General features: G+C 45.4%; 2 protein-coding genes across 4 annotated transcripts; both read left to right on the top strand.

Annotated features, from left to right (window-relative positions):
- The first annotated feature begins 516 nt into the window (after positions 1 to 516).
- Positions 517 to 13,362, top strand: LOC307206765 (sperm acrosome membrane-associated protein 3-like). 2 transcript variants are annotated; one of them, XM_079960172.1, is made up of 5 exons: positions 517 to 1,319; positions 3,821 to 4,035; positions 7,052 to 7,210; positions 10,996 to 11,074; positions 13,163 to 13,362. In XM_079960172.1, exons 2-5 carry the CDS (start codon positions 3,897 to 3,899, stop codon positions 13,227 to 13,229), a joined length of 444 nt encoding a protein of 147 aa, XP_079816298.1. In that variant the 5' UTR covers positions 517 to 1,319; positions 3,821 to 3,896; the 3' UTR covers positions 13,230 to 13,362. The 2 variants fall into 2 exon arrangements, with proteins under 2 accessions (XP_079816298.1, XP_079816297.1); XM_079960171.1 differs by having other exon boundaries at positions 517 to 1,483.
- Positions 13,363 to 14,587: 1,225 nt separating this feature from the next.
- LOC307206764 (lysozyme C, milk isozyme-like) lies at positions 14,588 to 27,513 on the top strand. 2 transcript variants are annotated; one of them, XM_079960169.1, is made up of 5 exons: positions 14,588 to 14,684; positions 18,084 to 18,279; positions 20,406 to 20,564; positions 22,519 to 22,597; positions 27,372 to 27,513. In XM_079960169.1, the coding sequence occupies exons 2-5, from the start codon at positions 18,141 to 18,143 to the stop codon at positions 27,436 to 27,438; spliced, it is 444 nt and encodes a 147-aa protein (XP_079816295.1). In that variant the 5' UTR covers positions 14,588 to 14,684; positions 18,084 to 18,140; the 3' UTR covers positions 27,439 to 27,513. The 2 variants fall into 2 exon arrangements, with proteins under 2 accessions (XP_079816295.1, XP_079816296.1); XM_079960170.1 differs by having other exon boundaries at positions 14,588 to 14,715.
- Positions 27,514 to 27,687: the final 174 nt, after the last annotated feature.

The raw sequence follows: 27,687 nt of genomic DNA, 5'->3' as shown, positions 1-27,687 counted from the left end.
ATCAGGCCAAGGGACCATGTACTCCAGCATCCTGCTCTCAGCAGTGGCCAACCAGATGCATCTGGGAAGCCTGCAAGCAGGAACTGAACGCAACAGTAATGTCTCCACCAGTGGTTCTGCCTTCAACAGCAAAGATAGAACCTAGCCATCATGAACTCAGCATGAAGAACCAATGAGTTGGCTAGAAATGTACGTGTTCCTAAGGAACACTCACACAGAGGTCTTCCTTGTAGCTCCCTAAAATATCCATGTTTGCTGCCTCTGTAAGGCAGGAAAGCATCAAATTGCTATTTTCTCCACATGCTTCCCTTGAGCATGCAAAAAATGGGTCAAGAATGCAGAACGCTGCATTCTTGACCCAGTTTGATGCCTTTTCCTAACCAAACTTTTTATTGTTGCTATTATCTCCTTAGGAATTTTATCTCATTTATAGTTCTACCACAGGGATGGGAGTCCATGCATGCTGTGTGTGCCTTTAAGTGTTTGATGGTCCAGAAAGGATTTAGCAAGCCAGCAGCCCCTGATACTTCAAAGTGTCTTTTGAATTGTGTGGTTGGGAATGCAGAAAATGTGTATTCTCCCCCTTAGATTTACATGCAGACTGAAAACATGAAGGGTGATTAGGATTGTGCCTCGTGGCTGTGTTCTTGACCTCTGCACTTCCACTGGCCTGACTTAGTACATTCACCAGAAGATGAGAACAAGCTCTACATGTGTACAACTGCCCATGCATACAGCCCATTCCTCACTTCTACTGCAGGTTTGGAGGTTGGGAGTGAGGCCAGCAGATACACAGAGGTTAGGGGCAGAGCAAGTGGGTCACAATTCCCATCTATGCTTTTGCTCTACATCAGGTTTCCACCTTTAGCCTTCCAGAAATTGCTGAACTCCCATCATCACTGGCCATTGGCCATGTTTTCTAGTGCTGGTAGGTAATTGTACTTCAGGACCTATAGACTGCAGCACCAGTCCTATCATGCAACAAGGTGAAGCAGATGGTGGCATTTAGAAGAATGCAGATGAAAGCAGAAAATAGTCTCTGAATGATACAGCAAGATCCCAGGGTGGAGTGGAGGCATCATTTGGTGCTCTGCTTTAGGCAGCAAAAACCATCTTAGGCCAGAATCGAGAGACTGGGCCTGACTCTTCAAGGGCAGTGGTAACAGGCTGTGACATCACAGGGCGACCTCAGAGCTGGGGTTCTAGAAGCCAGATGAACTGCCAACACTGGGTGGGGTGCATTGCCTGCTGCAACTTGCTGGGCTGTTTAAGAACTTTGTGGTGGCCCTGGAGAGGTTCAGGCAGGCATTTGGGCAAAGGTAGGCTCCTCATTCTACTAGTTAGCACTGTATGGCTTCTGGAGCTATAGACTCGGCATCTTGAAGACGAAAAACTGAGGCCTAATTCTTGCCTACGTTAGAAGTCCCACTACGCTAATTTGAAATGGATTTGAACTCCACCCTCATCGGGCAAACCATGCTAGGTTAGTAGGGTCAGTCGCTCCCAGTCTTTGTGTTGAGATACACCATGTGTATCTTTGTGTTGTGATACACAATTTGCCATGAATAATATGCTGTTAAAATAATTATAGTTTCCCAGGAAGTCTCATTCAACTCACCATCCTTTGAGATGGCAATAAATGCTACACACACACACACACACACACACACACACACACAGAGAGAGAGAGAGAGAGAGAGAGTCTCTCTACATCTGGAGCAATGGAATGATCCAAATACACCTGAAGTAGAGACCATTAAGTGCCAGAATACAAGACGTACAACCTGCCCATCTCCTTCTGGTCCTTTTGGGTTTGAGAGGGACACATGCTTCCAGTTTTCATTTGGAAAAATTGTGTGCCTCAGGTGTCAGAAATATGGGGAAGACTGGGTTAGGCAGACACTGCTCTAAGGCAATATTCAAGAGGGCATGCTGCACAGTTCACACTCTTGTGTATGTTTCCTGCTTTCCTTCCCCTGGGAGAATAATTGGCATGAGGATAATAAGTTAGGTGAGGATGTTGCCAAGAGGAAAGCTTTTAATTCCTCTGTTAGCCACACCCTTTACCAAGAGCCTGGACCATTTGCCAGGAGGTCTCAAGGCACCTAAATCAACCAAGGCTGGATTCTGAATGGAGCTCCCCAACGATAGGAGTGAATCACCAGCCTCTCAGAACCAGAAGAGACTGCTCATATCTTTTTGAATTGAAATTATAGCAACCAGTCCCCCAAGGCAGTTTGTTCTCTAAAGGATCCCCAGGGGGAAAGCAGGGGCTGTGCTCTGAGGCAATGTAGTAGCCAAAACACAGTGTGAGGCATCAAGACAGAGCATTGCTCTTAATTTGAGAGGCAGGGCTTCTGCCTCCATGAAGCCCTGTGGGTAATAAAACACTTAGTCAACCAGGTGTTATGTTGTGTGCATATGGATGCAATCTGTGCACATGTACAGGTAGTGCATGTGTACAGGTGGTACATGTGTTTATACCCAAGATGTACATGCAAATAAATCAAGATTGTTTATTTATTTGTAAATTTGTAAATTGCTATATTTTGGTGTCTGCACTAAGCCACCCCAATCTTTCCCATGCATTTACTCTTGCCAAGCAACAGCCTTCAGTGACTGCCAGTGCTGGGTCATGGGACAAGTACTGAGGAGAAAGGGGGCAATAGAGTCAAGGAGAAATCTGCAAGTCAGGAGGAAAGACTAACCACAGATGCAGGAACACACCAGAGCTCAGGAATCCCTTGATGCTCAAGCAAGATGTCCGATCTCAGCTAGTGGTCCCAACCAGGGGGAAATAAGGGCATGTACTAAGCACAGATTCAAGGGACTCAAGGTTGCAAAATCCAAGCTCAGGATCCACCAAGCAGATCCAGCTCATGCAGAGGTCAAGCACCAGTAGGGCAGAAGTAAGCAGAGCAGAGGATGAGTCCAGATAAGTGAAATTAGGCAAAGTAGAGGCCAAGGTAGGTAGCACCCTGGACAGCTCCAGTTGGAAACTAGGCTAGAAGCCAGACGACACAGACTTTGGAGTTGCTGCAACAGCCAGCAAGCCCAAACTGAGCCTTAAGTGGGGCTACAGGTTCTGCTAGACAGCTAGCCTCAGCCCTCATGAGTGGCACTTCTACTCTTAAAAGGGGCCCGTCTTGCTTTATAAGCTCCTAACTCTAGTAGCACAAGGGTGGCTGGGTCCCACTATGGTCCCACTATGGCAGGGCTGGGAAAACCAGGGTGCTGCAGATGCTGCTGGAATATAACTTCCATCATCCCTAACCATTAGCCCCACTGGCTGGAACTGATGGGAACTGAAGTCCAACAGTAACTGGAGGTCCACAGGTTTCCAAGTTCTGTCTCTAGGCTCGAGTCCTTGGACGGTAATGTAGCTTTTTCAGGTGCCTGGTGCTGGAATTTCTAAGCAGATGGGAACACTGGAGGCAAGTTCCAAGGGCAAAATTACCTCCCAGTCCATTATGCTCCCATGTATCCATGGTCTCTTCTCCTAAGAGGAGACCAGGCCGTAGGTCATGAACCATGACGCAAGGCTCAGCTGGGACAGGAACACCTCTATATTCCTTCCTGCCCAGAAAGATCCAATGGGTTGGTGAGGTCACTCTAGTTTTAGAAGATTCTTCACTGAGAAGTCTGGCCACCTGCAATTCAGTGGCTCCCATGGGGCAGCTGCACGTCAGTTCCAGCTGCTCCTGGTAGAGATGCCCACACCGCACATCTTGTCTCCTTGCTACATCATGATAACTCTCCACAATAGTAATGCATCCTTCTCCGCCCTGGATGATCTCCAAGTCTCTCTCTCTTTTTGTAGATCTGGTCAGCCTGAAAAAGTCCCCTCTTCCTCCTGCTTAGCAACAGGGACAGCAGGATCAGGCCGCTGGGAAGAGATGAAGGCTCTTTTGCTGCTGCCCCTTATGGCCTGCCTTGCGGTGAAAGTCCGTAGCAAGATCTACAGTCGCTGTGAGCTGGCACAGACACTGAAACGCTGGGGAATGGATGGGCATGAGGGCTACAGCTTAGCTAACTGTGAGTAGCCAATGAGTGGTTGTCAGTCTGCTTACTGTGTTTTGTGGGAGGGTGTGAAGACGTGGTGCATCACCAAAACTGGCAGGATCAGCTTGTATGTGGGCAAGGAGAAGTTTGCAGAAAGCCATTGGGCGTGCGGGCAGAAATTAAAGTGGCCCCAAGCAACCAGTTTCCCACCTTGCTCTGGCTGCCATATGCTCGGATTTTCCTGGACATTGCTGGGATTTCAAAGGCGGAATTGACATCCGGGGTGAATTTAGGGTTTCCCTTAAAAAAGCTCAACAATTTTGGTGGTTTCCTGGTTTTTACCGTATTTTTTGCTCTATAAGATGCACCAGACCACAAGACGCATCTAGTTTTTGGAGGAGGAAAACAATAAAAAAATATTCTGAATCTCAGAAGCCAGAACAGCAAGGGGGTTCGCTGTGCAGTGCAAGCAGCAATCCCTCTTGCTGTTCTGGCTTCTGGGATTGCTACGCAGCCTGCATTCGCTCCATAAGACACACACATTTTCCCTTACTTTTTAGGAGGGAAAAAGAGTCTTATAGAGCAAAAAATATGGTACTTTTTGAAATATGGCAGCTCTAGCCTCCAGTCTCAATATTTTGCAGCCGGGTTTCAAGTGCATGCTGGAATTACAGGTTTCTGCATTAAAAGTAGATTAAAGCACTCTGTTGCTCTAGTACAACAAATCCACTTTGAAGAAAACAGCAATGGGCATTATGCTTTGGAAAGCATTTTCTCAGACTTTCTACCCTAAGGGCCCACTTGAAATGATTGAAAATTACTGAGGCCCACCAGTCACAAAAAGGTAGCACTGGGGTGGAGCCAGACACAAAGTGGTAGAAGATGGAGGCAGAGTTTGCATAATCAACTGGCAACTGAATATTCTATCTTTGGAAATTGCTGAATTGTTTGCCACAGAATTTTACTGTGGCAAGAAGTTTCACAGCTGTGTTGTTTCGCCAACCTGAATACGGACATTTGCTCTGCGCATCTTATGAACCAGCCTTCTCATTTTCTGCAGAATTTGCTGATTCATGGCTTCTGTAGAGGAGCCCTTTTCTTTTATATCCCCCACCACCACCATGCCTCAAATTGTATTTTTACCCATCTCCTGTAGTTTCTTCTCCTTTTCTCCTTTCACATCCAACCTGTACCTTTTCTCTCACACCTTTCATCCCTCCTCTCCTCTTTTTACATTCACTTCCTCCTCCTCTAACAGCGTCCTTCCTTTCTAGTCCCAGTTTATTTATATGTTAACAAAATAATAAATATTAACCTTTTATCTCCCTTTCTATTTTTCTTTAACACCTCCTTGCACCCCCCCCCCCCCAAGGAGCAAGGGGAATTCCATTCTCTCTTCCCCAACTTAATTTTCTGTCTCCTGGGCACTTTTAAAGAGTTGCTGGTAATAGTCCAACCAAAAGGCTATGCCACAATTGATGGGCACAGCATTAGGGATTTCACAGCATTACATAAATGGTGATGATTATTTTTAATGATGCTATGTTATTATTGGGACGCAGGTGGCGCTGTGGGTTAAAGCCTCAGCGCCTAGGGCTTGCCGATTGAAAGGTCGGCGGTTCGAATCCCTGCGGCGGGGTGCGCTCCCGCTGCTCGGTCCCAGCGCCTGCCAACCTAGCAGTTCGAAAGCACCTCCGGGTGCAAGTAGATAAATAGGGACCGCTTACCAGCGGGAAGGTAAACGGCGTTTCCGTGTGCGGCTCTGGCTCGCCAGAGCAGCGATGTCACGCTGGCCACGTGACCCGGAAGTGTCTCCGGACAGCACTGGCCCCTGGCCTCTTAAGTGAGATGGGCGCACAACCCCAGAGTCTGTCAAGACTGGCCCGTACGGGCAGGGGTACCTTTACCTTTATGTTATTATTGTCCATTGAAGAAATGATTCAAATTAGAAGGGATTCCTTCAGTGTCTCCCATGCCAGTAGTATGCCCCATTAGATGTTTCACTACAGTGAAATGTACTAAGCTACTGCAAAATGCAGAACGAAGTTTACTTTAAGCTGTGAGAATGCCAGTGCACTGGTAGCACACACTGCAGAATTGGGTTGCAGGTTGTGGGATGGGTGGCGGCTAGCAGAAATTCAAAGTGCCTTGCATCTTCCGGTAATGCCTAGAAGGCAATGGGGAGCTGGGAAGAGCTTTTGTTGGGTACAGGGTAGGAATCTAATGCCCTTTCTTGTTTCCTGTCTCTATAGTAAAGGCTCCTATTTTCTATCCATCCACTTAACCGTACTATCTATCCCAATCATCCACAAAGAAATTGGGAGATAACTATTTTTTTATTATTGATTATATTTTTCTCTGCACTCATGAGGGCTGGAAGCCTAGTATCAGATTCAAGATCAGTATCAATGTCAAATCCTTTGCCATGAGTGAGATTCCAAGCTTGCATGTTGACACTGTTAGTGTGCAGAATGCATCCCACTAATCCCAAGATCCTTTTCAAAATGCATCTCTTCCGCTAGCATGTTTGCATGCAGAACAGCAAGGGATGAGTGATTCTGTCAATTTCAGTTTCACTCAGCTTTCCACATTTCTGCACCAAAATCTTCATAAAATTTCATCCCTAGTTTAGCTTGAATTTCTCCTAATATACACATTTTTGTATGCAGCTTTGACTAATATGCACATTTTAAAAGCAATTCTCCTCAACATAATGTATTTTATATATCATTTTCACCAATGTATACATTTTTATATACTCTTTCCCCTTAATATATGCATTTTTTAAGACTGGTTGGTTGGGAAACTGCATCTCAAAATTTTGAGGTGTGACTTTTGAAGGATAATTGTCATATAATTTTATCCAGTGGTCCCTCGTTCACTTATAATGACAATGGCGCCCACCTGAGAGGAGCCAGAACTGAGTTCCAGTGAGGGAAAGCCCACTCACATTTTCCTTGAGACAAATTTCATCTCTGATAAAATCTGCTTTCCTAACAACTTCTTCCTGGGGGGAAAAGTGGTTAACCTGTCCACCTATCCATCTTAGGGATCTGTTTGGCGTACTTTGCAAGTGGCTTCAACACGGAAACTGTGATGCATAACTCAGATGGCAGCTCCGAATATGGCATCTTCCAGATCAACAGTCGCTCCTGGTGTGCTGACCGACACACTCTATCAAAGAACCTGTGCAGTTTATCTTGCTTTGGTAAGTGTCATTGCAAGAAGGCAGGGGCGAGTGCCTGGGTTATGGTGCAACCTCCATGCTGGGCACAGCAAGCCCACAGTCTGGCCTGGCAAATCTATTTAACAGAATTTTTATGCCTCTTAATTGTAAATGAAACCTCCAAATTATTTAAAACCAGTGATCTGGCTCAGGGATGCCTTTGCAGAGAACGCTCCTAACTAGCTCTGCTGCAGTCTTCCAATTCCCAGCAGACGTTGTCTCTTGGTCTTCTGAGAAGTTGCTAGAATCCACATAGCCACAGCTGCAACACCAGCCATTGAAAATCAGGGTGATGTAGTGGCTGTCACTCAATTAAGAGACTGCATGGATTTTTAGGGTGGGATTATAGTCCAGTGCTGGAGAGACATAGACATTACATGTTGAAGGGCCTGTGTAAAGATCCCTGGCATATTAAATAAGGCTCAGGCTGTAATAGCAGGGTCAAATTTCTTGAAAAGGGGGCAAATCCACATTCATTGCACATGGCTTCCCCCAAAGGATCCTGAGAATATTATTATTATTACTATTATTATTATTATTTATTATACCTCCCCCTTCTGACTGGGTTGCCCCAGCCACTATGGGCGGCTTCCAGCATATATAAAAACATAGTAAAACATTAATCCTTCTAAAGTTTCCCTTTACAGGGCTGCCTTCAGATGTTTCCTAAATGTTATATAATTACTCATCTCCTTAACATCTGACCAAAGGGCATTCCACAGGGTGGGCGCCACTACTGAGAAGGCCCTCTGCCTGGTTCCCTGTAACTTAACTTTTTGCAGTGTGGGAACCGCCAGAAGGCCCTCGGAATTGCAGTACCCCCTTCACAGAACTACAGTTCTTGGCAACCATAACAAACTACAGTTCCCAGAATTCTTTGGGGGAAGCCATGTACTTTAGATTGGTGTTGAATATGCTTTGAATGTATTGTGTGGAACTGCCTGCTTGGGGGTTGCTCAAAACCACCATAAGAGAAGCTGGGCTATAATGTATATTGCAGATCACAAGGCCCAAGGGGATGCAACGTGGTTAAGGAGCAGAGTCAAGGAGAGTATTAGAGTCAAGAAGCAAGAAAAGGGAAGTATTGTCCAATTGAAAAGAACAAAAGGAGTACAAACCTTGGCAAGATAAGTGCAAGCAGATACCAAGGGATACCCAAACGGAATGGGATGAGCCCATTGCTAGAAACATAAACCTAAGGAAGCAGTTGAACTTTTGGACAACAAGGAAATCAGAGGTGTGCTAAAGGAGGATATAGAGATTTCATTTTTTCTTTTTTTTATAAAATTTTTATTGAGTTTTCACATTTTATAAACAGACACACACACACAGACAAAGACAACACATATAAAGTTTCATATCCTTACTTTCCTAACCCCAGTTCTTGACCTCCCCCCACCCCCCCTTCATACATCCTAATTCAATTAAATTAACTCAGCAAGTTCATATGAGGATATAGAGATTTCAGGGAAGCAGAATGTATTCTTTGCATCTGTTTTCACAGCAGAAGATGTAGGATAGATCCCTGTCCCTCGCGGAGTTGGAAGGGACCTCCAAAGGTCATCTAGTCCAACCCCCTGCAATGCAGGAATCTAAGCTAGATCATAAGGGACGCAGGTGGCGCTGTGGGTTAAAGCCTCAGCGCCTAGGGCTTGCCGATCGAAAGGTCGGCGGTTCGAATCCCTGCGGCGGGGTGCGCTCCCGCTGCTCGGTCCCAGCGCCTGCCAACCTAGCAGTTCGAAAGCACCTCCGGGTGCAAGTAGATAAATAGGGACCGCTTACCAGCGGGAAGGTAAACGGCGTTTCCGTGTGCAGCTCTGGCTCTGGCTCTGGCCAGAGCAGCGATGTCACGCTGGCCATGTGACCCGGAAGTGTCTGCGGACAGCGCTGGCCCCTGGCCTCTTAAGTGAGATGGGCGCACAACCCCAAAGTCTGTCAAGACTGGCCCCTACGGGCAGGGGTACCTTTACCTTTACCTTTAAGCTAGATCATACATGACAGATGGTCCTCCAACCTCTGCTTAAAAACCTCCAAGGAAGGAGAGTCCACCAGCTCTTGAGAGAATCTGTTTCACTGTTGAAGAATGCATGGAGTGTAAGTCTGTCAAAGATTACTAGCTGTGATGACCACGTTCTACATCCATTGTAGACAGTATGTTTCTAAACACCAGTTGGTGATAATCACAAGTGGGGAGAATGCTGTTGCAGTCAAATCCAGCTTGGAGGCTTCCCAAACGCATCTGGTTGGCCACTGTAAGAACAGGATGCTGGACAAGATAGGCCTCTGGCCTGATCCAGCAATGCCCTTCTCATGCTTCTGTGATGGGAAAGAGTCTCTGTCAAAGTTCCTGGGAAACCTCTGCCAATCAGAGTAGACAATATTTTACTTGTCAGAAAATAAAATAAAATAAAATAAAATTATAGTCTGACCCAGGCTGGATCTATACACACTGCAGAAAAAAATGTGTTATGATCACTTTTAATGGAAAATTCCATTGGCGACGAATCTACAGCTCTACAGCACCATCCAGTGTCACATGTTTATAAAACAGTTATAACAATATAATTGATGAGCGTAGCCGAGTCCTATGTATAAGGGCACCTAAGTTTAACTGAGTAAATGAAATCTGTTTTAAATAATTGTTGTAATGATTACTGAGCTAATGTATTTAAAGTGCTTTGTACACTTTGGAAACCTGCCACAGGAACACTGTTATATTATTAATAGGGGCCTGTAACTAGAGATCTGGGCTTTGCTTTCAGATCCATATGAGAACTTCCCCCTTCCTCCTCTCTTTAACAACTCTTTCCCTGCAACCCTTTGCTTTCCCCGTTTGCCTTCTTCCCTGAGACTTCTTCCTCTGGCCATCTCTTCCTCTGGACCACAGGCTGTTGGTCCTCTCTTGTTTTAGCCACCCAACTACCAACCACTCATTTCCCTTTTTCCGCTTGCCCTTTCATTAGGCCAGTGTCACCGACCTTTGGGGACACAGGGACATGTTTGGAAATCAAAAGAAATTGTCACTGGCATCAAAGTACACCCCCACAAGCCCTAAACACTCCTCAATCTTCCACGTAGTCCCTCCCTTGCTGGACATTTGCCTCTTGAAGCAACTGCATCACTCTCCCTAATGATAGGACCAACCTGCAAACAATATGTTTCAATCTGGCCTTTTGCACTCTGCTGAAACTGCTGCACACAGATAGCTCAGTATAAATAATTATTTAACAATATTTATCTCAGTATGTATTAATGAGACCATTAGAGGGTCCAGCGGGCAAGAAGGAAGTTTTTGCATGTACTGTAGAGGGAATTGAGGGATAGATGAGGTTTGTCAGCCTGGGAAGGTAGCTCATCTAGGAGAAGGAAAACTCTGATCCTAAATCTCTGCTGCCTTGCGGGATATCTTCAGGAGAGGAATAGGCAAGGGAGTAAACCCTACATGAATCCAGAGCGGAGTCCCTAAGGCAGTTGGATGGCTCCTTGTGCACCTCCTTCTGGCAACTCCTGCAGCCAAGCTGGTGCCAAACATATTTCTCTACTTTCCTTTGGACCACATCAGCAAGGACTTGTCATCTGGGCAACTCAGGACCGCCATACAATCTGCCTGTCCTGCACCCGGGGGGGGGGGGGTCACTTTGGTACTGCTAACATAGCAATTTGACTTCACCCCCAGAGGCACACTCCATTATCTCTCAAGACAGACAGATGCCAACAGTATATTATTGCACAGTACATAATATTGCCATTTCCTCCTCACACCCTAGATCTACTTACTGAAGAAATTATTGATGACATAATCTGTCTCAAGCGAGCTACAGCTGAACCAGAAGGCTTGGCAGACTGGTAAGGGGATGAGTTTGTCTTTCACTAGCCTTGTCTACCTTCTCCACCCATCTCTCCATTCTGTATTATCTCCTCTTTCTGGTAGCTGTCCATCTAGCCTTAAAATCCCATTGGCAGTAAGCACCTGTGCCAATTCCATTTTCCAGTTCTTATTGGAGGGTGGGCAAGGAAGGAATGGTTCCTTGAGATTTCTGGTTTGAAACCTTGAATTAATAGTAGTAATAAATAATAATAATTTTTTGCCATCCTGATCAGTGTTTGGGTGGGAGAAATATTTCAAATAACAGAATTGCAGATGTAGTCACACACACAGTTGTATTCCCCAATAGCCTGGGTCCTGAAATCTGGCATTGGGACTAAACCTCAGGTTTGGGTACTCATGAACACATAGTCATCTAGACATATGAAACTAACTTGTTGCAAGTCAATACTGTCTAGTACTGAGATTAATCTGTTTGGCAGTAGTTCTCCAGGTTCTCAGGTAGAAATGTGTCTTTCCCATCACTTTCCCCCTGATCCTTTTAAACTGAAGATGCTGGAGAGTTCTGGTCCATTCCCTGTACAGTGGTGCCCCGCAAGACGAATGCCTCGCAAGACGAAAAACCTGCTAGACGAAAGGGTTTTCCGTTTTGGAGGCGCTTCGCAAAACAAATTTCCCTATGGGCTTGCTGCGCAAGACAAAATGTCTTGCGAGTTTTTCCGACTTTTTTTTCCTTCCTCCCCCCCTTTTTCTAAGCCACTAAGCCGCTTATCTGCTTATCTGCTAAGCCGATAAGCCGCTAAAAGCCGCTAAGCCGCTAATAGCGCTAATCCGCTAAGCCGTCAATGGGCTTGCTTTGCAAGACGAAAAAACCGCTAGACAAAGAGAATCGCGGAACGGATTAATTTCGTCTTGTGAGGCACCACTGTACTCACTTTGCCCAAAGCCAGGATGACTGTCACTCCAGCACAGATCACTTCTGCCGTTTGGACCAGACTGACACACAAAGAGAGGCATTGCAGTAAATTATCTACAGAGCAGAGAGATTCAGATTTTTTAGGCACACAAGACAAGGCAAGGATACCTTAAAAAAAATAATTTAAGTGCAGATAGTTCTTTCTGAGGTTGTAAACCTGAGTCTGTGCTGCATCACTCAGATTGCACTCAAAGACTTGGATGCTCCTTCATATGAAACACAACACAACACAACACAACACAAACACCCTACATAGACATGCTATCTGACATTGAGTTTTGTTATGTTCAGGGATGTTTTTGTATGAAGAAGCATGCAATCCTGTGACTCCCCATTGTCAATCTAAATTGTTATGACCCAGATCTAAGTTTCAGACCCCAAAGGCAAGTGGGCCAAAGAGAGACCCCAAAAGTAGTGAAGATGTCCAGATATCACACAGGCAAGTGAGACAAGTCATAGGCACACGAGAAGAATAACCACACTGTTGAGGGCACAGAATCTCATTTCTCCTCTCAGCAGTTTCAGGGAGATACTATAAATAAGCATTCTCCGCGTCCTTTGTCTGTGTCAGTTGTGGGAAATCTGTGCTCCCCTACGCAGGACATTGTTGGACTCCCAACTTCCATTAGCCTCAACCATAATGGCCAATGGGGTGGGATTATTGGAGTTGTGGTGTGGCAACATCTGGAGGGCCACAGGTTCCCCAATCCTGGCCAGATTGCTGTTCTCAACAAGGGCATGCATTCAGGACACACCGTTGTACAACTAGGACCTTCAAACTTTGCTGGCCCCTCAGTTAAGAAGAAGAACCCTGCTGGGTCCAGCATTTGGTTTCCACCAACGTTCCCATCCTAGCAGGGACCACGGAGACTGACAGCTACCCTGGGCCCCCATACCAGATGGCTGGTTCTGTGAGCCACTATTCAAATTCCCCACAGTCCTCCAGCAACACGAGGCAGATGTGGAGAAATGCACAGCCTGATAGTGTCATGTCACACTTTTGCATTTCATAACAATGGAAGTACATAAGAAGCTGCCACATACAGAGTAAGGCCATGGATCCACCTGGCTCATGACTGGCTTTGCATGCTGTCTGCATTTCTTTCTCTCCCCGCTCCCCATTTCTCCTTAGGTATGGCTGGAGAGATCATTGCCGCGGCAGAGATCTGAGTTACTGGGTCGCTGCCTGCAATCTGTGAATTAATAGCGCCATCCATGGAACTCATGTCCTGCAAGTCACCCTGCCTAGTCTTGTCTTCAGATGTAATTCCATAATGTAATCTGATTGAAGCCATAACGCTATTTTGATAAATAAACTCCATTCCCAGACAAGGCCTTGCCATGTACTTTGTCATGCCCCTGGTGTGGATTCTGGGGGTGGGCATCATGGCAGGGCAGGGTTGTGGGGAGCATGTCAAGAGGAGCTGCTTGTCCAGAAAGAACAAACCAGAGCTGGCTGGATATGCTGAGCTCTGGAGTGGAGCGGGTCACGCTTGTTCACGTACATGCGCAAACATTTCTTGAGGGTTTTTTTGTGCCTTGTTGCCCCGCGGAGGACCTTAAGGTCTGCAAATGACAACACTTTGGAGGTCCCAAGTTGCAAGGTGGTTAGATTGGTCTCAACTAGGGCCAGGGCCTTTTCAGTACAGTGGTACCTCGGGTTACATATGCTTCAGGTTACATACGCTTCAGGTTACAGACTCTGCTAACCCAGAAATATTACCTTGGGTTAAGAACTTTGCTTCAGGATGAGAACAGAAATCATGCTCTGGCAGCGCGGCAGCAGCTGGAGGCCCCATTAGCTAAAGTGGTGCTTCAGGTTAAGAACAGTTTCAGGTTAAGAATGGACCTCCGGAATGAATTAAGTATTTAACCCGATGTACCACTGTACTGGCCCTGACTTGGTGGAACGCTCTGTCACAAGAGACTAAGGCCCTGCAGGACTTGACATCTTTCTGCAGGGCCTGCAAGACAGAGCTGTTCTGCCTGGCCTTTGGTTTGGACTCAGTCTGACCATTCTGTTTCCTTCCCCTTAGGGTTTTGATTTATGGGCTACTTATAAAATGAGGCTGCATTTTAAATTGCATTTTAATCTGTATTTTAAATTGGTTTGTCCCCCCCCCCCTATTATGCTTTTATTGTAATTTTACTGGTGTTAGCCACCCTGAGCCTGGCTCTGGCTGGGGAGGACGGAGTATAAATAAAAATTATTATCATTATTACTATTATTAACATATATGACTGGCAGCTAGCTTTGTGATCTAATAGCCAAAACACCTTCAGACTCTTTTTAGCAGCATGCTTAATTTTAAAGACAAAGCAACTAGATCTGGATTGGGGCCCACAATATTTTCCTGTGGAGCACCCCCCATCCCCCGCCACTCCTGCCCTGCCTGCTCTTTGCACCTGAAGGTGCTCTTTGTGGTAAACAGTGCCTTTGGCTTGGCCTCCTGTGTCCTCAGATGAAATGATCTCATAGTCAGTTTTCAGGAAGTTCTGGAATTCCTCAAAAGTTCTAAATGGAAGAGGAAGAGGGGTCAGAACCTGAATGCAGCAGCTTCCATGCAAAAGCCACTCTGCTTTTCCCCTTGTGAAGAAGGACATCCGTGCTTCCCTGGCCAGCTTGACAGGATCTCATCCTCTTCTTGCAAACCGTGAGCTGAACAGGGTGATGGGGATACCTAGGTGGGACTTGGGAACAGTAACTAGTTTTTGCTTTCTGGAAGCTGCCCTGCAGCTCCATCTGCTGGAAAGTTTGAGGGGAAGCATGTCATTTAGAGAGGGCAACCACATCTCTGATATTTGTCTTCATTTTACAATGCATAAGAAAAGAGAGCAATTCCAACAAACGCTCTTAAAATTCATGGTATTCTAATCAATTGTTTTTATATTTGGTGTTAGCCGCCTGAGCCCGGTCTTGGCTGGGGAGGGCGGGGTATAAATTATTATTATTATTATTATTATTATTATTATTATTATTATTATTATTATTAATCTTGTTGGGAATATTGCTGCCACTTATATCTATTCCTCTCCCAGGATTTAAGGGGTTTGTGTCTTCCAGAAATGTACCTTCAGTGGACCCCCTTAAGCTGCACAGAACAGGAATTCCCACACACTACCACCAGTATTTTGGGTGCTCATAATGTAAATGGGGGCAATGGGCCCCTTGCTGGTCTTGGGTTCCCAGCAGATGCCCACCCTTGCTACCCTCTGGAGCTAGCCATCCCTGTCCTCTGGTGGAATATGAAGTAGTCACTTGAGCAAGTTCTGGACACAGAAACTGGGAACTGGATGGGGCATAAGGATTCCAGACTGGTTCAGAATCACAGACCTTTGGGGCATTCCATTCCAGAGTTTGTATTTGTTTTCATTTATTATATATGTAGCTATTTAAAATATCCCCCGTCTTTTTCCGTAAAATATATGTTCAAACCAAAAATAATAAATAGAGATCAGTAGAGTTACCTGCTAGGCTTAGCCATTTTGTTAGCTTCTTTTCCCTGTGGAAGATCTAGGGAAGAAAAGTTCAGGTAGTATCCTGCCTGATTAATCTGGGCCTTGCAACATGTGGCTGGCAGTAGGGCTGGGTGTGGGAACCTGGGCTTGTCATCTACAAGCTGAAAAGCAGCAAGGGAGGTTGTGACTCACCTCACAGATGGGGTGGGCAGGTGCTGCCTAACCCTGCCCCTACGCTCTGATTTCCCCTGGCTACTTCCTCTGCCAGATGCTTTTACCCTGGGCGGGATTCCAAAGGTATATTTGTTTCATGGTGCAGGGAGGTTTTCAAGGGAAAAGTAGGGGCAGAAGGTTCCGCATCCTCCTTTCCACCTGCTACATCCACTGATCTGGCACCATTTGGGTTCCTAAGCCAATGAATCCAAATGCCCTGAAATGAGCAGCAAAGGCTGGATGCTTTGTACCGTATTTTTCGCTCTATAAGACGCACCAGACCACAAGACGCACCTAGTTTTTGGAGGAGGAAAACAAGAAAAAATATATTCTGAATCTCAGAAGCCAGAACAGCAAGAGGGATCACTGCGCAGTGAAAGCAGCAATCCCTCTTGCTGTTCTGGCTTCTGGGATAGCTGCGCAGTCTGCACTCACTCCATAAGACGCACACACATTTCCCCTTACTTTTTAGGAGGGAAAAAGTGAGTCTTATAGAGCAAAAAATATGGTATTTCTTTCCTTGAAATGGTCTTAAATTACTTGGCAACTTATTGCCAAATGTACATATTGCACTGCTTATCTTTTAGTTTTTGGCAGCTTTGTACTGACTCATAGCATCCACTTGCTAGAAAGGCTGTGATCTTAGGCTCCTGCCTTTTTCATGGTGTCACATGAGCTATTGGTGTATGAGATAGTAATGGGTGCCTTGAAGACAGTTGTCACGGCCAGTTCTCCTCCTGTGGCTCAGCCTGGTCTCAGATCTTGCCTTATTGTCAGATGACTCCTCACTGTTGACTTTCACTGCTGCCCAGTTTCTGAAGCCATCCCACTATCACCAAGCATCACATTATCTCATTCTAGAAATACACATTATATTGGCAAAGCCGGGCTCTGTCCTAACCAACAGAGGAAGCATCTGAAAGGGGAGAAGCAGTAGGTGGGAGGGGTGATATCTAATCCTACCACTTTCTCCCTCAGACTCTTCTTCCAGCTGTGCTGTTTTTTTTGCCTTTGATGAAGCTGGGAAAAGAAAGGAGTAGGAGTAAGGAGTAGGAGTAAAGTAGTGCCTAGGGGAAGGGTGAATCAGGCCTCCTCCCACCTGATGCTTTTCCTCTGCAAAAAGAAACTTCATCTCCACATTCATACTATACAAGTAACATGAGATTGGGAGTCTGTGTTCCTAAGATCAAAGCCAGGCCATTTGTGAATGCAGTTCCTCATGGGAGGGCATTGTTTGTGTTCAAATAATGTGGATGAGTGGAAGGTGGACAGTTATATACTGATGTATTTCCAACTCAAAATCACAAGGTTGATTTTGGCTAAGCACATTGCACACTTGGTAAAGCTGACAGCTTCTCTGTGCCTTGCCTTAGCTTACCTTTGACATAACATGCAGCTCTCTCCCTACTACCTCAAAGGAAGAGACTGAGAGCCAGACTCATTTGAAGGGTCAGGGAAAGATAGATGAAAAGCCTTGTACTTCAGCCCAACCATCTCCTTTTGTTTAAAGTAGGGATGGGGAATGTGTGCCCTTGTATTTTTAATCTTTATTGGAAGCCGCCCAGAGTGGCTGGGGAGGCCCAGCCAGATGGGCGGGGTAAAGGTAAAGGGACCCCTGACCATTAGGTCCAGACGTGGCCGACTCTGGGGTTGCAGCGCTCATCTCTCTTTATTGGCCGAGGGAGCCGGCGTACAGCTTCCGGGTCATGCGGCCAGCATGACTAAGCCGCTTCTGGCGAACCAGAGCAGCGCACTGAAACACCGTTTACCTTCCCGCCAGAGCGGTACCTATTTATCTGCTTGCACTTTGACGTGCTTTCGAACTGCTAGGTGGGCAGGAGCAGGGACCGAGCAACGAGCTCACCCCGTTGCAGGGATTCGAACCGCCGACCTTCTGATCGGCAAGTCCTAGGCTCTGTGGTTTAACCCACAGGATGGGCGAGGTACAAATAATAAATTATTATTATTATTATTGTTATTATTATTGCAGATGTTGGACTCCAGCTCCCGTCAGCCTCAGCCAGCATGACCAATGCTACGAGATTATTGGAGTTGGAGTCCAAGAACAGTTTCCCCATCCCTGTTGATTTAGAGCTTCAAATGGGCATTTATACACACAGTATATATCTTCATCCCTCATAAATATCCCAAGGAATGTGTTGGGGGGTGATTGGTACTAGCCAAAAAGTGTTCATTCCAGCTGGCATTTTTCTGGTACAAACTGAACAATGCTGAAAAACCTACCCAGAGATTGCCCAGGGCAGAAAAAATGTATTATTTTGAGAGGGCAGGGGTGTTTCCAACCTCTGTCACTCTTAAAACATTATGTCTCTTGTCCCCTGTTTGAGCCAACCTTCCTGTTTTTCTGCTTCCCCCTAAAGGAGTTAACTTCTGAGGTTTTGTCAACTCCCTCCCATCACATTTAAGCAGCTAAGACGATGATCCACTTATTACAGACCCTCCTCCTCACCTGCTTTGCAGTCACTGCGCAAGCCAAGATCTTTGGTCGCTGCGAGTTGTACCACGTGCTGAAAGTTAGCGGACTGGATGGATATGAGGGGTACAGCCTGGCCAACTGTGAGTGTAGCTTCTCAACACAGAGCATACTTCAAATGTTGTGGGGAGGAAGGAGTGAGATAACAACCATGGTCTTTCCAGACACCATTTCCTTGTCTCTACGTCCATGAGAGGGTGGCAATTTATTTGCTTTGGCCTAAAACCTGTCCCAGCTTCCTTCTTATGAATGCTTCCGCAAAGCACTCCATTATCTGAAGACCTAATGAATGAATGAATGAATGAATGAATGAATGAATGCTTCTCTACTTCCCATTCTTGCTCTGAGCCAGCATTGCCATAAGGCAACATGAGATGATCCTCTCTGGAAGCAGATTTCTATTACACAAATGGAAGGTACACAGATCTGACACAGGGCTCATCCACACTTGCCTTTTGCCCTGCTCTTTCTAGGCACAGTTCCAAGCTTTCCTAGTCTGTGTCTGAGCACTCCCCCCGCCATTGCCACATTCAGAGTGTTGGTGCTGACCTTTAACGCCCTAAACGGCCTTAGCCCAGTATCCCCAAAGGAGCGTCTCCATCCCCATTGTTCAGCCAAGACACTGAGGTCCAGCGCCAAGGGCCTTCTGGCAATTCCCTCACTGTGAGAACCAGGCAGAGAGCCTTCTTGGTAGTGGCACCTGCCTTGTGAAACACCCTCCCATCAGATGTCAAGGAAATAAACAACTCTCTGACTTTTAGAAGACATCTGAAGGCAGCCCTGTTTAGGGAAGTTTTTAATGTTTGAAGTTTTATTCTGTTTTTAGTGTTCTGTTGGAAGCCTCCCAGAGTGGTTGGGAAACCCAGCCAGATAGGTGGGGTATAAATAAAATAATGATGATGATGATGATAACCCAGGAAAATTGTCTATTTAACACTGAATTTGAACACAGACCGGGTTTTTTCCATAGAGTCACTTGACAGCACATAAAAGCAGTGCTTTTTTCTGGGGGTACTCAAAGGTCCACAGCACCTGCACCTTTTTTCCCCTTAAAGAAAAGCAATCTGAGAGCTACCTTTGTTTCCAAATTTCTAGATGGAACTTTCTTCACCTCTTAAGTTGCAATCAGTGCTTCACCAGTTCCCACAGATATCCTCTCAGGCTTCCTCTGTGTCTTTCCCTGCTTTTTCCAGGAATAAAACATGTTCCTGAGGTCTGAGCTACAGGTCATAGCCCAATTACATTACAGCAGGGCTGAAGAACCTGTTGTCCTCTAGATGATGTTGCACTCCTGACTCCTCAGCTTCAGCCAGCCAAAGACCAATGAGCAGGGATGGATAGCAGTTGATGTGCAACAATGTCTGGGGAATTGCAAGTTTTCCACCTGTGCATTAGAGGACCTCTTGCAGGGAAAATTCCTGACAGATGGTGCCTCAGGTTACTTGCTGCCTCAGTCACCAAATTTATCTTGGGACATGCCGGTCTTCACACACACACACACACACACACCCCCCCCACACCCCCAGATCTCCTAGCCACAGTTGACCTGCTTTTCACCTGAGGAGGGGGGGAGGCTCCCACTGGGCCCTGACCTGACAGGACAATCATGAGGGAAACCTGGAGGCTTGGTAAAGACTTGTCTTCCCCCAGATTTGGAGGATTCTTGTATGATTTGTAAAATGTGCTGTAGTGAAAGAAAAAATAGCAAATGTCTCCTTCCCTACATGTATTTGAGGAACTAAGACTTCATACTCACCAAGTGCCTCAGAAAAAAATGGGACATCCTGTTTTTTCACACGAGATCATGGTGGCCATTTTGGGAGCTGCACTCTTGCACCCTAAAAAAAGTGTTTTTGGGGGGTGAGATTACAGCACACGTCAACTGATTCACCCGGCAGCACATCCCGGAAGATGTGCAACTCGGTTTTTGAGCTGAAAGGGCAGATTTTGGCTGAGGGCTTGTGCACACTTCTGTTTGGGCGGTTTTCCGCTTGTCTCATGCTTTCTAGGCTGTTCTGCTTTGCCTCACCACTTTCCCCAAAAAACTCTCTAATAATTTAGTGCTAGATCAGAGTAAACTTCAATCCAATGAAAATCCGATTAAAGTTTGTAGCGATTTGGTGGTCTTTTGAAACGTGATTTATATTTTAGTAATCTGCAATAAATTGGCCGCTACTACAGAGTGTAACTTCCATTCTTCTCCCTGAAGGGATCTGCATGTCGTTTTTTGAGACTGGCTTTGACACAGAGGCTGTTGACAGGCGCAAGGATGGCACTAAAGACTATGGCATCTTCCATATCAACAATGGCTGGTGGTGTAAAGATGAAGGTACCCTTTCAGAGAACCTTTGCTCCATGTCTTGTGCAGGTGAGTTCCTTCCTGCCTCCCTCCACTACAGGTGGCACTGTGCTGGAGGGGACAGGCAAAATGGTGGGGTGCTGCAGAAAATGGAACAGCTTGCTAAATGCTATGTTAGAGGTGCAGAACCTGGTGCTATCCAGATGTTGTTCAAGCTACCACCAGCCCAACCCAACATGGCCAATGGTGAGGGATGATTGAAGCAAAAACTTGGAAGGTCACAGCCTCCCAGTACTTGGGATACATGCTACTGGCCTTTCCTGACTTTTTTGTTTTATATTTTCAAATTAAAACAGAGCTTGATTTAATAGCATTATACCTCTTAGGTTAGTAAGCACATTTTTAGTCTTGTCAGTAATAACACATTGCTGAATTCATATTTTTATGTTAAAATGTTGATCCCTCCAAACACAACAATGCAGCTCAAAAATATAAATTAATTTTGTTGTATTTAAAATGCCAATACAGCGAAACATAATCATCCAGCTCAAAAATGCAGGCAGAATATGGTCTCTCTTTTTTTAAAGGATATCTTACTCTTGTTCAGAATGTTAGTAAGCCATTTCATAAGAGTTCACAGGCTGCAAAAGACTGGCAGCTGGTTCAAGGATAATGCAGGAGCAAAAGCTGAGCTTTTCCCATTCCAAAACCCCCGACTATTTGTTTTGTATTCAAGTGTTTTTACATTGGAACTAGTCAAACTGTCCTGTCCCTAATTTTTACATGCAGACTGTGAGGTTTGCCATTTCAGCAATTACATCCATCAACAAAACAAAATAAAAAAATTCCTTCCAGTAGTACCTTAAAGACCAACTAAGTTAGTTCTTGGTATGAGCTTTCGTGTGCATGCACACTTCTTCAGATACACATGTGTGCATGCACACGAAAGCTCATACCAAGAACTAACTTAGTTGGTCTTTAAGGTGCTACTGGAAGGAATTTTTTTATTTTGTTTTGACTATGGCAGACCAACATGGCTACCTATCTGTAACATCCATCAACAATTGCCTTGCTCAGGTAAGAAAGGTATGTTACAACAGCACCACCTGCTGGCTGCTAATACCTTAGCAGCTGATCAAGTGCCTAATATTTTGTAATGTGCTTTCAAGCGCTCATTACAAGTGCTTCATAATCTAATTGCAATACCTAACAACAACCCTTAAAGCACTAAAATGCTGGCAGATTTTCACAAGGATGATGATGGTGGTGGTGATGATTGCATAATGTTGTGGAAATGCGGAGAACTGAATTTAAGCATGGAAGCAAATGGAAGACTGACAGATTTGTCCATCTTTAGTAACAAAGCGTTTTAGCCATTGTGATGGAACTGGGCAAAGTGTCCTGTCCCTGATTTTTACATCCACACAGTCAGCTTTGCTGTTTCAGCAATTTTATCTAAAAGCAGCTCCCCCATTCAGATAGAGTAAAGGTAAAGGGACCCCTGACCATTAAGTCCAGTCGTGGACGACTCTGGGGTTGCGGCCCTCATCTCGCTTTACTGGTCAAGGGAGCCAACATTTGTCTGCAGACAGTTTTTCTGGGTCATGTGCTCAGCATGACTAAGCCACTTCTGGTGAACCAAAGCAGCGCACGGAAATGCCGTTTACCTTCCCGCTGGAGCGGTACTTATTTATCTACTTGCACTGGGTATTGCCATTCAAATGGTGTGCATGTGTCGCATCATGTGATCGGTTATGCAGGGCAGAGTTACCAAGGCCCCCCAATATTTTATTCAAGTTGGCACCCCTGACCCCCACCCTTGTTGATGAGAGGAATGGGGAGAGATTAAGTGGGCTGCTTCCATTCCTGCTACATGGGGGTTGCTAAAGGATGTCGTTAGAGGTGGCAATCCTAGGGAGATTTGATTCTGCAATTTGCCTTAAGTTTGTCTTTTAGTTTATTCTAACCCTGTGATAATCACCGACTTTCCCTTCCGTTGATACATTTTCTTTCTCTTTTCTAGATTTATTGAATACCGATATTCACGATGATATTTTATGTGTCAAGAGGATTGTGAAAGACCCCCAAGGCATGGGGACCTGGTATGAGAGCATCTTCTGCCCCCCCCCCAGCTGAATGCCCTCTAGGGGCTAACTCTGCAAACACCTCCCTCACCTGGTTGTTCCAGTGTTACCAAAACCAATCTGCTCTCTCTGTAGCTGTATTTCTCTTTCCTGCTGAAATAGTCTTGACAGACACCCCCCACTGCTTTTTATAACAGCCTTACATGCTGGTCTCAAACAGGTGGCATTTCTCCTATCAGTTTATGACAGGAACATCTTCTCCCTGCCCTTAATTTATGTGTGTCAGGCTGCTGTTAAAGGCACAGAAGCCAGGCCTGCTTTGATTTATTTATCACTAAAAAATCCAAGTCAGACATGGGGGTCCTGTGTGCCTCTAAAAGCTGCTGGGACACTAACTCCCATAATCCTGGCCATTTGTCTTTCTGGCTAGGGTTGATGGGACCCAGAGTCCAACAGCATTGGTTCCCCTGCTTGATCTAATAAACTGTCATATTTCAGTGCTGGATCAATCATTTGGCTTCAAACAAGCTGGATCTCTAATGGAGTAAAGAAGCTCACTTTATGTTTTCCTGCTTGCGGGCACATGCGCTAAACCCTGTCTGTGGTGCCTACCCCATTATCCCAAATGATGAGACAAGAGACCAGAGTATGGATTCAAATTGGCCACAACTTTATTGAACTTCAGAAGTGGGAAACTTGGCACAGGCCTTGGCAGGTAACCCTCTCAGCCCGCCTGGCTGAGGATATGCAGGCAGTTGAGTCCCAGTGAGAGGGGATTGGAAAGCGCAAACTTACACAGCATGCCCTTCCACCGACCTCGTCCCGGGAGTTTGACCTACACACCGCCGCTCTAGGGCCAGGGACTCCCGGTTTTTGCCCTTTAACGGGCCCTGCAAGCGCCGCCGCATGGGGAGGGAGCATGAATGCATCCCCCCCCAACTTGATGTTAGACTAAAGGCTACCTTGCCAAGGCCTAAAAACCGCCAAAGTTGTGACGAAATTGCTACGGGGAAGGCGAAACCTGCCAATGCAGGGAAAATTCCTTCCCGGTTCTGAATACAGCAACCATCTTACAACCGCAGCAGCGCCCGCTGACCTGGAATGCAAAGTATTAGCCTGTAAAGAAAGAATCATTAAATTGAAGATCGCTGACCTAGGCTGGAATTAATAAGCAAGAAATTATTAATTTGCTTTTTTAAATAAATATTTTTTATTAGATTTTCCATAAAAAAAACATTTTTACAAAATTATACATCCATTTTTAACTTAAACCCTTTTTTCCAGAACTTCCCTCAGCTTGTCTGATAATTTTCCATTTATTTTTTATCCTCGTCTCACATTTCCCAATATTATATTGCACTCAAATACTCTTAATCACATCATATTTTTTAAACAATATTTCTAACAGTAATTTCACAGAGCTTCTTGAAAGCCAACGAACATTATTTGCTCATCACAGAAATTTTTGATATACTCTGTAAATTTCTTCCAGTCCTCGGAGAATCTCTGGTCACATTGGTTCCTAATTCTCCCCGTCAATCTGTCCATTTCTGCATATTCCATCAGTTTTATCCTCCATTCTTCTTTCGTGGGCATCTCTTCCTGTTTCCATTTCTGTGCCAGCAAAATTCTGGCTGCTGTTACTGCATACAAAACTAATTTCACATCTTTTTTACTAATTTCATTATCCAGTATTCCCAACAAGAGAGCTTCTGGTTTTTTAACAAAAGTATATTTCAGCATTTTCTTTAACTCATTATAGATCATCTCCCAGAAGCTTTTTACCATCTTACATTCCCACCACATATGGTAAAATGTTCCTTCTGTCTCCTTACACTTCCAACATTTATTACACACTTTATACATTTTACCCAGTTTTACTGGTGTTATATACCATCTATATAACATCTTCATAACATTTTCCTTAATCGTTGTACAAGCTGTAAACTTTAACCCATCCTTCCATAATTTAGTCCATTTCTCAAATTCAATATTATATCCGAAATCTCTAGCCCAACTAATCATAACAGATTTAACCTCTTCGTCCACAGTATTCCATTCCAACAATATTTTATACATTTTAGGTAAAATTTTCACTTCATTGTTTAAGATTTCTTGTTGAAATCTAGATTCTTTTTCAGAATATCCCCTCTCTAAAACCTCTTTTTTAAACATTTCATTTACCGTATTTTTCGCCCTATAGGACGCACCTAGTTTTTTTGGGGGGGAAATCAAACAATTTATTTCCCCCCCCCCAGGTTTGCGCAGCCATCCCCAAGCTAGAAGAGGGAGACGGAGCGCTCCGTCTCCCCCTTCTGCCTTCAGGGACAGCCTCTCTAGCCTTCGTGGGGCAGCGGCTTGCCCCGCTGTCCCCCGAGTTTGTGGGGCTGGCGGGGGGGGGAGAAGACCTGGAGGTGTGGGGTAGAATGAAATTCTCATTTTGGGGAAGGATTGCAACGATAAAGATGAAAGATTAAAGAAGAAATTATTAATTTGAGGGAGGGTGGGTGGGTGATCCTCGAAGGAAGAACAGCAAAAGAGGCTTGAGCCAAGGAGTCAGCCTCTTTTCTTTTGGCCTTAGGCCCACCCCCAGCCGGCCATCCATCGTCCTCCCTGGCCGAGGGTGGGTCAAAGGCCAGCTCAAGCAGGTGGGTGGCACCCACCCAGGTGAGCCCCGCTCGGTGCCGCAAACCCCGCCCACCTAGAATCATAGAATCATAGAGTTGGAAGAGACCACAAGGGCCATCGAGTCCAACCCCCTGCTAAGCAGGAAACACCATCAGAGCACTCCTGACATATGGTTGTCAAGCCTCTGCTTAAAGACCTCCGAAGAAGGAGACTCCACCACACTCCTTGGCAGCAAATCCCACTGTCGAACAGCTCTTACTGTCAGGAAGTTCTTCCTAATGTTTAGTGGAATCTTCTTTCTTGTAGTTTGGAGCCATTGCTCCGTGTCCGCTTCTCTGGAGCAGCAGAAAACAACCTTTCTCCCTCCTCTATGTGACATCCTTTTATATATTTGAACATGGCTATCATATCACCCCTTAACCTCCTCTTCTCCAGGCTAAACATGCCCAGCTCCCTTAGTCGTTCCTCATAAGGCATCATTTCCAGGCCTTTGACCATTTTGGTTGCCCTCCTCTGGACATGTTACAGTTTGTCAGTGTCCTTCTTGAACTGTGGTGCCCAGAACTGGACACAGTACTCCAGGTGAGGTCTGACCAGAACAGAATACAGTGGCACTATTACTTCCCTTGATCTAGATGCTATACTCCTATTGATGCAGCCCAGAACTGCATTGGCTTTTTTAGCTGCCGCGTCACACTGTTGGCTCATGTCAAGTTTGTGGTCAACCAAGACTCCTAGATCCTTTTCACATGTACTGCTCTCAAGCCAGGTGTCACCCATCTTGTATTTGTGCCTCTCATTTTTTTTGCCCAAGTGCAATACTTTACATTTCTCCCTGTTAAAATTCATCCTGTTTGTTTTGGCCCAGTTCTCTAATCTGTCAAGGTCGTTTTGAAGTGTGATCCTGTCCTCTGGGGTGTTAGCCACCCCTCCCAGTTTGGTGTCATCTGCAAATTTGATCAGGATGCCCTTGAGTCCATCATCCAAGTCGTTGATAAAGATGTTGAATAAGAGCGGGCCCAAGACAGAACCCTGTGGCACCCCACTAGTCACTCTTCTCCAGGATGAAGAGGAACCTGTGGGGAAGGGATGCTGGATATTGCTGCCTAAGTCAGAGGCATCCAAGGAAAGCAGTTCGTAGAGTTGCCTAGTCTTATCACCCCCGTTAGTGCCTTTCACAACCTGGAAACAGGCAGGAATCCATAGCTGAAGCTTTCTCTATCACTGAATTGCCGTCCCACAGCTGCTGATTTCTAACTTACTACGCGGAAGCTAAAGGCATAGGCTCCCTGGCAGAAAAAACTTGGTAACCATGTCATAGAGATGCAGATGGTTAACCCTTAACACATGCAGGAATTCTTGTGTATTTGAGTGGTTTGGTTGCATTTATTTGTGCAATATTTTCAACACATAGAGAACAAAACGTAAGACAAATAGCGCAGATCGCTGTCCTGAGGAATCACAAGCTAAAATGCCACTGGTGTGAGGATGTCATGTTAGCACAAACCCAACTTAATGGGGGAAGCCTTCTCACTTGGATGTTAAGGAGAACAGGGCAAACCACAGACCATTTCTGAATAGCTGTGTAGGTGAAATTTGGCAGGTATTGTTATGCAGTGACAAAAGAAGCTTCACTTGCCAAAGTTATCACCTGTTCATAACTGTTAAATGCCCAGGACTCTTCCTCTAATTTGCACCTGATAATCCCAGTGTATCCTGGGAACACCCCTTGTGCACTGAGCAGTAGGTGGAAGCCAGGAGCCTTCAGTGTAAATGGCACATTATGAATTAATGGTGCAGTCCAAGATCCATTATAAAAATCACCAAACGGCCTTGCTGGGGTGTGTGTGTGTGTGTGTGTGTGCGCGCGCGCGCACCTGCCACCAGTTCCTATGAATGTTTATTCAGAAAGTAATGTTTACCCAGTCAGTCCAGCACTACTTACCCCTTAGTAAGTGTGCTTTGCTGGAATTGCGCCTAGAATTCTCTTGAATTTAGTGGCTTGAACCATGCTTAATTCCATGATGGATTATGGTTTAATCCCTTTGTTCTGCAACTGCATTGTAGTCTGAGAAAATGCTATGATCCCTATGCATGAAAAATTGTCCTTAGGAATAGCCATTGTGGTAACAGACTTCTTCTTTCTCCAATTTGCCTTCTGCAGGAAGGAGTGGAAAAAGCACTGTGAAAAGCAAGACCTGCGTGAGTGGGTGAAGGGGTGTAAGCCCTGAAAACCTGTCTACCTTCTGTTTGCCATCTCTCATGTCATCAATACAGAGCTGTTTGGGTTTTTTCTTCTTGTAAAATGCTTCTTATATCTGTTATTTCCCTGGATGGTAAAAAAAAAAACATCCAAATATGAAACGAAGAAGCAATTTATGCTGTGTACACACCATACACTCACAGACACCCCCCTCCAATCCTAGGAACTGCAATTAAAGGAGCTGGGAGTCATAGCTCTCAGAGGACTAAACCACAGT

The sequence above is a fragment of the Podarcis cretensis genome (assembly GCF_951804945.1).
Source record: "Podarcis cretensis genome assembly, chromosome: 17".
In the NCBI taxonomy this organism is placed as follows: domain Eukaryota; kingdom Metazoa; phylum Chordata; class Lepidosauria; order Squamata; family Lacertidae; genus Podarcis; species Podarcis cretensis.
Note: the sequence above shows the minus strand (reverse complement) of the source record. Positions and strands in the feature narration are given on the sequence as shown.